This window comes from Scyliorhinus canicula, chromosome 2 (genome assembly GCF_902713615.1).
Source record: "Scyliorhinus canicula chromosome 2, sScyCan1.1, whole genome shotgun sequence".
In the NCBI taxonomy this organism is placed as follows: Eukaryota; Metazoa; Chordata; class Chondrichthyes; order Carcharhiniformes; family Scyliorhinidae; genus Scyliorhinus; species Scyliorhinus canicula.
The window spans coordinates 65020570-65033520 of record NC_052147.1 but is presented as its reverse complement, the minus strand read 5'-3'; the positions used below and the strand labels follow the sequence as shown (position 1 = coordinate 65033520).

Genomic DNA, 12951 nt, shown 5'->3' with positions numbered 1-12951 from the left:
TTTGGTTACTGACATTCAAATATAAACCATTTACAACATATATTTTGAATATTTCAATTTAATTTTTGCCAATTTTGTGAAGAAACAATTAAAAGTTTGACCCAGAGCTTTGCCATGATGAAGAGCCTCAGTATCGTGGGAAAAATAACAAGAACTGCCCAAAAATACCAAGTCGCCCCCAAACACAGCACTTCCCATTTTCATAGGAGCAGGAATGGGGGTGAGGCATATTCACAGAGGAAGCTAACTGTAAAAATCTTCCATAGAAGAGGGATTTTGGAAGCTTTGGGTTGTTAAGCACAAAATGCACTGATCAAACATGGTAAGAGCAAGTCTGGACTTTGTAGATTAATTTGGATAGTCAAATGGAGCCAGTCCTGTCCTTTAAATCTTTGGAAAAATGTCTGGTGTGTTTAAACAAAACATTATTGCAATTTCACTCTCCTCTGTTGACATAAACTTGGGCGTTTCCATTCCTGGATTATTGCTGCATGATGGATTTCACTACCATCCACTATCACAGCAGGGCACTAGTTATTTCACAATTTGATTGATGGTTACAAGTGGTTATAGATTCTTTGATGTAGGACTATGAATTACAATGTTTGTTTTTATAAGGAATATGCACCTGAAAGAAAGATTTGTAATAATGCTTTACTTAATTGAAGAAATGCATAGTAAATGGGGTTTTATGGAGTGTGTTTTTCAGTATAGTCAAGTCCGCAATAGGAAATTAGAACTTTATATTATCTCATCGCTGCATGGCTCATGATAGATACTGGTCGTGTTGGCATAGTAGATGTATGGGCATGGTGGGTGGGGGACAAGAGTTGGTACAAAGTTGGCATAGGGTTATAAAGGGCCTTGGGTTGCGTGGGAGGTATTGCTTGGCACTGAGGTAATGAGGGGCTATGAGGTAGGTGGCATCAATAGTGATGGGGATGGTGTGTGGGGAGTGAATATGAAAGGATGTTTCATGCTTCATTCCTTTTTTTAAAAAAAGGTATTTTGGCACAGTGCCTTAGCCCAGAGGCAGGCCTTCCATCCAGTCCACTTCCACCCCCAGCATTCTCCTCAATTCTTCAGAGGTCTCTCACACTGACTTCTCATCCAACCCACACCCTCAAACAAAAAATACCACACCCAAACAACCATAGGAGTTGGTTTCGTGGAGCTGAGAATTCTCCAGTCTCAGCTGCACCAACCTGGGAGCAAAAATTGGGCCCCTCAGTTAATTTACACAATAAATTTTAAGTTAAAGATCCAATAAACCTCTTAGCCCAAATGTCACATTAACTCTTTTCACTTCAAAGTTGCATCAGACCTGTAGCACCCTCCAAAGAGTATTACTTTTCCCAAGTATAATCCAAGACTTTGGTTCAGACAATTTAACCTTGACTTATGACCTTAACATCTAATCATCAATAGATTTCAAGGCTCATAATACAAATATTTTACAAGGGAACTTGGTACTTGAAGTAGTTGTGAAATTGCATTTTCCTCCGGGTTCCTTGGTTTAGATAACTGGTAACAGTTGGCAGTGAGTGGTGCTTTTTAATGCCTTTCCTTCATCTTAAGGAATGAGGACCCTTGATCTGGACTATATTACAAAGCTCGCAATTCATGCAAGCTTGAAAGAACTACTACTTTATTTTGTTCACATTTTAAACTGTAACCAGCTGTATCCACTCAGTTGACTAATGGCAGTCAGATGTGGCAGCATGAAGCTGAATTGATGAAAGAGAAGTGATTAAGGTGCAAGGAGATTCCTATAAAATAACGAGCCAGCTTCTGTCACCCTAAAGCAATGTTATGTATGTCAAACATGACCAGAAAAGCTGTCCGTAGTTTCAAATAATTGTAAATCACATGTAATTCATAATCCACTACTCAAACCTTTTACAAATCACTTAACTGTATTAAAGAGGTTCTTGTATTTCAGATAAAAAAAAGATTCAAATCCACAATAAAGTGTCTTTTTCAAAAGGTGCAAGACTAACTGAAATATGGTGTTAACCTTTTATCACCCACAAAGAATTTTTAAATGAATGTAATGAATTTGCAAGTAAACCCTCAATGTACACATTTCTAAGTAGTGGCAGTTTTATTGCAGACATTAGATTTGATGAACAAACAAATGCAACTAAAAACTTAAAACTGCCCAAGTGTACAACATCTCTGGCACTAATATGCCTCAGTGAAGAATGGTCTGCTTGAAATTTTAACTTGGTAAAAAAATGGTTCTTGATTTCAACTTAATTGTCAGTATGGTATTAAGTAACTACTGATAAGTTTTTTTTTAAAAAAAGTGCATTTCACTACACTTTTATATTCATCGTGCATTTCAAAATATGACATTTACTCTATTGCCATGGAAGGGATGATGTGCAAACACTTGCACTATATGTGGAACAGGATATAGTGCAAACACTTGCACTATATGTGGAACACTATATAGGACAGGATTATAACTCTAATAAAAACTGGTGGATTTAAAATTAAAAATGTGAACTGATGCACAAAGATCAACCCATCCAAATAAAACTTATGGTGGTAAAGTTTACTAGGCTTCTACTGTGGTATGAAATGAGTGGGGGGTGGTAGCAACTTTGCAAAAATCCCACAAAGTGTTTTCTTGATATTGGCCACATCACCTAGCATTTCCTGCCAAGGAGGAAAACCAGCTGGTGCACCATGCTGGGCCATTATAGTGCACTCCCAGTGATCAGCTTAATTACAGAGGTTTAGGAGTAGTTCAATGCGTGAAATTCTGGTAACAAAACATTTGACACAGCACATGTTGGAGGGAATTAAAATACTTTTAATAATGGGCAATTATGAGCCGCTAACAATACACTCAACTGCATTTCACTTTTCCATTTCATTTTTCCAAGTTCTTATGCTCTCCCTCTTGCGAGAATGGTCTGTTGGCTTTACAGAGCTGTTGTACACTTGGGCAGTTTTTAATTTGCATTTGTTTGTGCATCAAATCTAATGTCTGCAATAAAACTGCCACTAAATCAGGTTACTCTCATGCCAATCTAGGAGACGCCATATCATAGGAGAGCACAGCTAAGAACCAAGGATGGGAACTAGGAGGGCTATTCAGTTTTTCAGAAGGATGATCTTCAAACACTTACAATAATAAGTGTTTATTAGAAAGAAAAAGCAATAGACAGAAGGATTGGGAACAGTTTAAAATTCAGCAAAGGCGGACCAAGGGATTGATTAAGAAAGGAAAAATACAATATGAAAGTAAGCTAGCAGGGAATATAAAAACTGACTCTAAAAGTTTCTATAGGTGTGTAAAGAGAAAAAAAAAAATGATAAAAACTAATGTAGGCCCCTTACAGTCAGAAACGGGGTAATTCATAATGGGGAACAAAGAAATAGCTGAGGAACTAAATTTATACTTAGTTGTCTTCTCAAAGGAAGACATGAAAAATGTACCAGAAGTTCTGAGTGACACGTTTTAGTGAGGAGCTCAAGGAAATTAGCATTAGCAGAGAAATGGTTTTGGGGAAATTAATGGGATTGAAGGTGGATAAATCTCCAGGGCCTGATAGTCTTCATCCCAGAGTACCTAAAAAATTGGCCCGACAAATAGTAGGTCCACTACACTATATAACCCCACTATTCAAAAAGAGAGGTAGAGAGAAAGCACAGAACTACAGGCCAGTGAGCCTAAGACGGTAGTAGGGAAGTTGCGAAGAGTCCATTATCAAGGATTTCGTAGCACAGCATTTGGTATAATCAGACAAAGTCAGCATGGATTTATGAAAGGGAAACCATGCTTGACAAATCTACTAGAATTCTTTGAAGATGTAGTTTATTTCGACGTTCTGAAGGCTTTCGACAAAGTCTCACATAGCAGATTGCTACATAGAAGTTAAAGTGCATGGGATTGGGGGTAGTGCCTCGAGATGGATAGAAAGCTGCTTAGCAGACTGGAAGCAAAAGTTGGAATAAATGGGTCTTTTTCCAATCGGCAGCAGTGACCGCAGGAACTTGTGCTAGGACTCCAACTGTTCACATTATTTATTCATGATTTGGACGAGGGAACTAAATTTATCATCTCCAAATTTGTAGATGATACAAATTTGGGTGGGAGGGTGAACTGTGAGGAGGGTACAGAGATGCTTCAGCAGGATTTGCACAGGCTGAGTGAGTAGGCATATGCATGGCAGATGCAGTATAATGTGAATAAATGTTATCATCTGCTTTGGTAGCAAAAATAGGAAGGCAAATTATGTGAATGGGTGTAATAGGACTGCACACATTTTCAGAATCTATCCGTTTCTATTTAAAAAAAAGTGATATTTTTCACAATAATGGATAGCATTTTAAAAGATTACCATTGTTACGAGCTTGTAGGTTAGTATTGTCTTTATAAATGATAATTTAGTTACCAACTTAAAAAGCAGAGCAGCTAATTACTGATTTACATTAGCCATCATACAATCATATACCATAGAAGGAGGCTATTCAATCACTCTGCCTATGTCAGCTGTTTCTGAAAGAGCTATTCAAATATATGTCCTCCCCTGCTCCCCACAGCCCTGCAAATGTTTCCTTTTGAGTACAGAGCGACCTTCTTTACCCAGTTACTGTTGAATCTGTTTCCATCTCCTTTTCAGGTGGTCCTTTCCAGATCACAACTGTAAACTAATACTCATCTCCCTTCAGTTTGTTTTGTTTTGACAATTTTCTTAATCGGTGACCTGCTTACGTACAATTTGTTCCGATTTACACTCTATAATTTTGAATAATTTTATCAATTCTCCCCATAACCTTCTATGCTTTACGAGAAGTTTGTCTAATCTACACATAAAAGTCCCTCATTCCTGGTTCCATTCTGATAAAGCGCCTCTGCACCCTCGCCACTGAATTCCAGCTGAAGTCCAACCAGTGATTTATAAAGATTTGCCACAGCTTCCTTGGTTTTGTACACCACGATTCCTTTTCTAAAAGCAAGGATCCCATATTTCTTCTTAAAAGCAAACACAGCTGTTTCAACGTGTCGTACCACTTTCAAAGTTTTGTCTATCCGAACCTCCAGTTCTCTGCACTTGCGCATCTCTTTTAACATGGTGTTATTTAGTTCACATTACCTTTCATTTTTTACTTCCAAAATCATTTTGCACTTTCCTACATTAAATTGCAATTACCCTGTGCCAGTCCATTTTGCCAGTACGTCAATGCCCTCTTGTAAGGGGCGATTCTCCGAGCCCCGTGCCGGGTCAGAGAATCGGCGCAGCCGCGCCACGACGCCAGCGCGCGATTCTCCGAGGTGCGGAGAATCTGCGCCATTTGTGCCGGCGCGTTTGGCACAGCGTCGGCCGGGGGCCACTGGAATCAGCGGGGCCGCCGATTCTCCGGCGCTGATGAGACAGTCCCGCCGGCGCCACCTCACCCCTGGTCGCTGCCGGCGGGAACTCTGTCGGGGGGGGGGGGGGGGGGGGGGGAAAGAGAGGAGGAGGCCTCCATTGGGGTCTGGCCCGTGATCGGGGCCCACCAATTGGCGGGCCAGCCTCTCTCCTCCCCCTCCCCCCGGGACTACTTCCTGCGCGGCTAGGCCCTGAACACCGATCCCATGTTGGTCGGGGCCGGCGCATGCAAGAAGTCCCCTGCACATGCGCAGGTTGGCACGGCCCAACTGCGCATGCATGGGTTGGTGCGGTGCCCATTTGGCGCCGTAAGAAGTCTTACAACACCAGGTTAAAGTCCAATATGTTTGTTTCAAACACTAGCTTTCGGAGCTCCTTCCTCAGGTGAATTTGGTGTCGCGCAAGGAGGCTGGAGTGGCGTGAACCACTCCAGCGCCGTGCTGGCCCCCTATGGGGGCCAGAATCTGTTGTACCCGGGCCCTGTTCACGCCGTCATGAAACGCGACAGCGTTCACGACGGCACAAACACCTGGGTCCAGTATTGGAGAATCGTCCCCCGATTGTCTGCTATCTTCAGTTTACATATCTTGCACTGATTTTATGTTGAGAACCTTTGCAATTATATCCAAGCCAGAAGGACGTGACAGGAATTTGTCCAGACCAATGTTGCAACATTGGTTGAAGTGGCCCAATCAACTAGAACTCCCAGCCAACCTCAAGGATTTATGCTATTTCGGTCTCCACCCACAGACATTTTTGTAATATTTCTACTGGTGAAGAGCTGGCAAGTGCAGTTACAAATGCAGGTAGGAAGGAGTTGGTATGCTGGGCACAAGTGCTCTGATTCCAACTAGAAAAGACATATGGGAGCTTGAAATGACTTCAGGTGTATCCGAAACATTAAATAAGCAATAAACTGATTTCTCGGCAGGCCTGATAAAGGACAGAACTGTTGAATTTATTTTCTGGCTGTATCTACCTTTAATTGCAGGTTGGGGGACAGGAACATTTTATTTTGAAAAGCTAAAGATTACTTTGAAGAATTTATGGGAAATACACGAAGCACAAAATTCTACGGTCTCATTTACTGCTCTATAAAAAGAGAAGTTAATTGGGTTTCTAATATTCTTTACCCAAAAATTTAACTTTTCTATCTTTGAGCCAGCCAAAAAGTCTCAAACTTCAATCATTGCTGCAACTGGATCTGATTACTTTAGTTAGCTAATCCGGTTCTACAAGTATCAATCTTGTTTGCAAGATGTTTTCCTCCATTAACATGAAAACGAATGTTGGAATGAACTTTTGCATACATGTGTTTTAAATTGAGAGAAGAGGCCAAACTTCCATTCTTGATATGAGCTATACTTAGATTGTGTCTTAAACACACATTGGGGAGTTTCATACCCTTTACATTGCTGTTTAGAAGAAAAACAAACAAGGAATTGGTGATGACAATTACTTTTTCAGAGAGTTAGTAGTTGAAACTGTATCCCAGTGCAATGTAAGCAGTAAGAACCAGCTTGTTGACATTTTTGATAAGGGAAGATGAGAGTATTACATATCAAGGTGCTTGAACTTATAGGAGGAGTTCAAAACTAGGTGTCAAGATATTTACTAATAAATGTAATAATTCAGGAGAAACTACTTGACCCAGAACATGGTTAGAGCGGGGGCCACGTGGAATAGTGGAGGCAAACAGCATAATGCATTTAAGGAGAAACTAGCTATACCTGACGGAGGAAAAAAATAGCAAGATATGCTCATAGGGTTAAATGAAGTAGGGTAGGAGGGGAGGTTCCTGATGAACACAATCACTGACAGAGATCTCATGAGCTGAATGGTCTGTTTCAGTGCTGTGAATGCTAAGTAATAGAGATTTACAATAGTCTGCATTTACTGCTCCATTTAATCTAGAAACAGGCCAGACCAACTGATTTCAGACTCCCACGTTTCAGTGCATCAGCTACGGATTGCAAGGTTCTGGGTTCAAGTCCCACTCCAGGGTTTGTGCACAGAAGTCCAGGCTAACACTCCAGTGCAATTTTGAAGGAACACTGCATTGTCAAAGGTGCCGACTTTTGGATGAGCCGTTAAACGGAACCCCCGTATGTCTGCTTGGTAGATGCACAAAATCATGGCATTATCTTTAAGAACAGCAGGGAACTTATTCCTTGGGTTGCAGCCAATATGTATCGCTGAATAACAGTGGGGATAAAGAGGTCGATGCTGGGACCACAACTTTTCACAATATACACTAAGATTTGGAAGAAGGGCAACACGGTGGCGCAGTAGGATAGCGCTGCTGCCTCATGGCGCCGAGGTCCCAGGTTCGATCCTGGCTCTGGGTCACTGTCCGTGTGCAGTTTGCACATTCTCCCCGTGTTTGTGTGGGTTTCGCCCCCACAACCCAAAGATGTGAAGGGTAGGTGGATTGGCCACGCTAAATTGCCCCTTAATTGGAAAAAATGAATTGGGTACTCTAAAAAAAAATTTTTTTTTTAAAAAAAAAGATTTGGAAGAAGGATCTGAACGCACTGTTGCTAAGTTTGCAGATGATACAAAAATATGTAGAGGTGGTATTGAGGAAGCAGGGGGCTTCAGAAGAACTTGAACAGGCTAGGAGAGTGGGCAAAGAAGTGGCAGATGGAATACAATGTAAGTGTGAGGTTATCGACTTTGGAATGAGAAATGGAGGCATAGACTATTTTCTAAATAGGGAAATGCTTAGGAAATCAGAAGCACAAAGGGACTTGGGAGTCCTTGTTCAAAATTCTCTTAAGGTTAATGTGCAGGTTTAGTCAGCAGCTAGGAAGACAAATGCAATGTTAGCATTCATGTCGAGAGGGCTAGAATACAAGAGCAGGGATGTACTTCTGAGGCTGAACAAGGCTCTGGTCAGACCCCATTTGGAGTATTGTGAACAGTTTTGGGCCCCATATCTAAAAAAGGATAGGCTGGACTTGGAAAGGGTCCAGAGGAGGTTCACAAGAATAATCTTTGGAATGAACAGCTTGTCGTATGAGGAATGATTGAGGACTCTGGGTATGTACTTGTTGGAGTTCAGAAGGATGAGGGGGGATCTTATTGACACTTACAGGATACTGCGAGGCCCAGATAGCGTGGACGTGAAGAGGATGTTTCTACTTGTAGGAAAAACTAGAGCCAGAGGACACAATCTCAGACTAAAGGGACGATTCTTTAAAACTGAGATGAGGAGGAATTTCTTCAGGCAGAGGGTATGAAACTGTGGAACGCTTTGCCGCAGAAGGCTGTGGAGACCAAATCACTTAGTGTCTTTAAGACAGAGATAAATAGGTTCTTGATTAATAAGGAGATGAGGGGTTATGATGACAAATATCAGCCATGATTGATGCTGCTGGACCTCCAGTATTTTGCATTTACAAAACAGAATTATCTGGTCATTACCACATTGCTGCTTGTGGGAATTTGCTGAGCACAAATTAGCTGTGGCATTTCCTATAGCAGTGACTACATTGGCTGTAAAGCACTTTGAGATTTCATAGAATTTACAGTGCAGGAGACCATTCCGCCCATCAAGTCTGCACCGGCCCTTACAAAGAGCACCCTACTCAAGCCCATGTCTCTACCCTATCCCAGTGACCCCCACTTAACCTTTTTGGACGTCAAGGACAATTTAGCATGGCCAATCCATCCAACCCGCACAACTTTGGACTGTGGGAGGAAACCGAAGCACCCGGAGGAATCCCACGCAGACACAGGGAGAACATGCAGACCCAGACAGTGACCCAAGCCGGGATTGGAAACTAGGTCTGGAGCTGTGAAGCAACTGTGTTAACCACTATGCTATCGTACTGCCTGAGATGTCAGATGGTCATGAAAAGCACTGTATAATTGAAGTCTTTTCTCCTCCTTCCATCTGGAGTGACTGAAGAAAATGCATTTTTAAATTTATTTTCTGAACTCCATGCTTGAATCCCTCCAATCTAGTTTCCACCTTTGCTGCAGTACATAAACAGTTCTGTTCAAAGTCAGAAATAACATCCAAAGTGACTGTGACAAAGGTAAATGATCCATCCTAGTTCAATTCTCTATCTGTTTGGAGCCTGTGAAACAGCAGTCCACTTCTCTTCTCAAGCCTTTCCATGGCTAAGAAACTGGGTGGGACTGCACTCACTTGGTTCCATTCTTATCTAATCACAGCCAGAGTATCATCTGCAATGGCTTCTCTTTCCACTCTTACCTCTAGTGTTCCCCAAGGTTCTATCCTTGCCCCCCCCCCCCTCCCATTTCTCATCTACTCACTGCCCCTCGGGAGACATCAAAAAGCACAGCACTAGTTTTCACATGTATATTGACGACACCCAGCACTACTTCACTAGAACCTCTCCCAACTCCTTCACTGTTGCAGAATTATCAGACTGCTTATCTGACATCAGGTAAGAGAGTCTGCACCGACCCACTTGAGCCCTCACTTCCACCCTATCCCCGTAACCCAATAACCTCTCCTAACCTTTATTGGACATGAAGGGCAATTTAGCATGGCCAATCCACCTAACCTGCATGTCTTTGGACTGTGGGAGAAAACCGGAGCACCCGGAGGAAACCCACGCAGACACGGGGAGAACGTGCAGATTGCACACAGACAGTGACCCAGCGGGGAATTGAACCTGGGACCCTGACACGATGAAGTCACAGTGCTATCCACTTGTGCTACCGTGTTGCCCATCATGGAATGACTTTGGCACAAAAGGAGGCCAGATTGCCCAGTCCATGCCAATTTCTACAATAGCAACTTCGCTTTTCCCATTCCCCCACCCTTATCCTGTGGACCTTCAAATTTATTTTTCCCTTGCAGGTGCTTATCCAGTTCCCTCTTGAATGTCACAATTGAATCTGCCTCTACCACAGTTCATTCCAGATCATAATCATTTGCTGAGTAAAGATTTTCTATCTCATTCTTAGTTTTGTCATTCAGCTTAAATCAATGTCCTCGGGTTCCTGACCTGTCTACCTAAGGTACAGCTTATCGCAGCCTCCCATGATGAGAGATGTTCAAAACCACGAGGGGACTGGGCAGAGTAGACTGTTCCCACTCGTAAAAGGATAGAGAACAAGAGGGCACAGATTTAAAGTGATTTGCAAAAGAAGCAAATGTGATGTGACAAAACTTCTTCACACAAGTGGTTTGGGTTTCAAATGCACTGTCTGGAAGTGTGGTGAAGGCAGGTTCAATTGAGGCATTCAAGATTGTATTAGATGACTGCTTGAAACAAAACAACGTGAAGGGGTATGGGGAAAAGGCAGTGGAATTTCACTAAGTCATGATGCACGTTTGGAAAGGTGGCGCAGACATGGGCCCAATGGCCTTCTGCACTTTAACAATTCTGTGAGATGATTCACACAGCAGCCATGGTGAGTTGGTGTTACAGTGAGTGAACGTGTAAGGTGGGTAACAGGTTGCAAATCAAACTGGCTGCTTTGCCCTGGATGGTGTTGAGCTTTGAGTGTGGTCAGAACTGCTCTCATCCAGTTAAGTGGTGAGCATTCCATCATACTCCTGACTTGTGTCTTGGGGCTCCAAGAAAGCTTTTGGGGACTCGGGAGGCGAGTTACTCATCACACAATTCCTAGAGTCTGATCTGCTCTTGCGGCCAGTGTTTACATGACTGGTCCACTTAAGCTTCTGGTCAAATGGTGATGCCATGGATACTTGGTTAGATTCTCCTTTGTAGTGATTGCAATTGTCTGGCATGTGCGAGACACAGATCTTACTTGCCACACCAGCTCAAGCCTAGATATCATCGAAGTCTTGCGACATGTGAGCACAGCCTTGCATTTAACAAGTGTGATCAATTTTGATCTGAATATAAACAAAAATGTATGCAGAACTATTCCACTCATTAAAAAAATGTTTTTCTGGCCAAGATTCCCATTACTACCTCTATAGCATGGCAAATGAAGGTGCAATATTTCTCATCAGGAGGGTTGGTCATTTCCAAACACTTTTCAAATACTTCCAGCAGCTCATTCAAAGTGACAAGGTAGAAATTAATCTTCTCATCTGATACAGGGCGGCTTCACAATCAATAGTACCTGTTCAAGCATGTCCTTGGGAAGATCCTCTTGTTCATCCATTGTTAAAATAGCACGTTTTATCTCCTCATTGGACAGCTTTAACCTAAATAGACAACAAATGCATATTAGTGATGCAATTTATCACATATATTGCAGGTACTGTGAAGATAATTTATACTTCCATTTACACATTAATTAGCAGTGGTTCTCCATGCCAAACGTACAATCATTGACAACTGGGGACAGTTGGAGGAATATCATGACTACTTCACACTTGTTTTTTTATATCAGCTCCTGAAGAGAGCTCGTTAGATCTGTCACCTTTGATTGAAATGTAGATTGAAGGGTGCCATACAGCACCATAGAGCATGGTGCTTTTATATCTGGAATTTAAAAAGTTTCGATCAACCCTTGCTTTATGGCTTCATGTGACACAACCCAGATGAGTTCAGGGAAGAATGAATTCCACTTCTTGTATGAAGAAGTTGAGTACATAATTCTCTAACATTTGACAACACAAAAAAGTCAACACAAAAATGTCAAACCTGTCAACCAGGAATCTCAATCTTTCAGTCAATCCAATATCACCTGCACAATTTTAAACTCTTCAGGCATTTGAATAACCTCCTCCTTCATCATGACCTGGGTAGCATCTTCTATTCAGCTGTGCCCTCTGCCTCCATGGTCCCTAATCAGCCCTACTCCTCCTTTTACCACCTTTTTACCATTTTATATACCTTTTGATTTCTTCGGAATTTCCTTTATGTTGGTTGACAGTCTCTGCTCATGCTCCCTCTTTGCTGCTTATTTTCTTTTCACTCCCCTCTCAGCCTTCTACATTAAGCTTGATTCTCAATTGTGTTTTCTACCTGACATCTGTCATAAGCACACTGACTTCTTCATCTTAATTTCCATCAGTTTTGCCATCCAGGGAGCTCTGATTTTGTTTGCACAGTCTTCCCTTTTGAGGAAAATGTGCCGAACATACCTCTTCTTTGAAGGTAACTCATTATTCTGCTACAGGTTTTGTCCTTTTGATAATCAGCCTTAAGCTTGTTGTACGATGATTACGGTCCCCTAAATGTTCTCCCCCTCATTCCCAATAACCAGACAGAGCAGTGCCGCCCTTTCTCATTGGACTGAACATTAGAAAATGTTCCTGAACACACTCCAGGAACTCTTGCCCCTATGCCTTTTAGACTACTATTCAGATAATTTTCAGATAATTAATTAGTCCATTTTCAGATAATTAAAGTAATCTATTACAACTGTCCTATAATTTTCGCACTTTAATTTCCTTACAAATTTGTTCCTCTATATCCTTTCCATTAGTTGGTGGCCAAACTACACAGAGCAATTTAATTGCACATTTTTTTGTTTCTTAGCTCGAGGCAAATAGCCCCTCTGAGGGATCCTCTTTCTCCAACACTGCAATGCTCTCCTACTTATTGGTTCCTATATCCCTGCCAAGTTACTTTAAACCTTCTTCAATAGCAAACGAAAAATG

The 12951-nt window shown here is 41.8% G+C and overlaps 1 protein-coding gene across 7 annotated transcripts in view; it reads right to left on the bottom strand.

Annotated features, from left to right (window-relative positions):
- The window catches only part of LOC119954719 (disheveled-associated activator of morphogenesis 1-like), a 211883-nt gene that overhangs the window by 21606 nt on the left and 177326 nt on the right, over positions 1-12951 (bottom strand). For all 7 annotated transcript variants that reach the window (XM_038780252.1, XM_038780224.1, XM_038780277.1 and 4 more), the window contains one exon: positions 11463-11547. In XM_038780252.1, coding sequence (XP_038636180.1) covers positions 11463-11547 — 85 coding nt within the window. The remainder of the gene's footprint in view (positions 1-11462; positions 11548-12951) is intronic.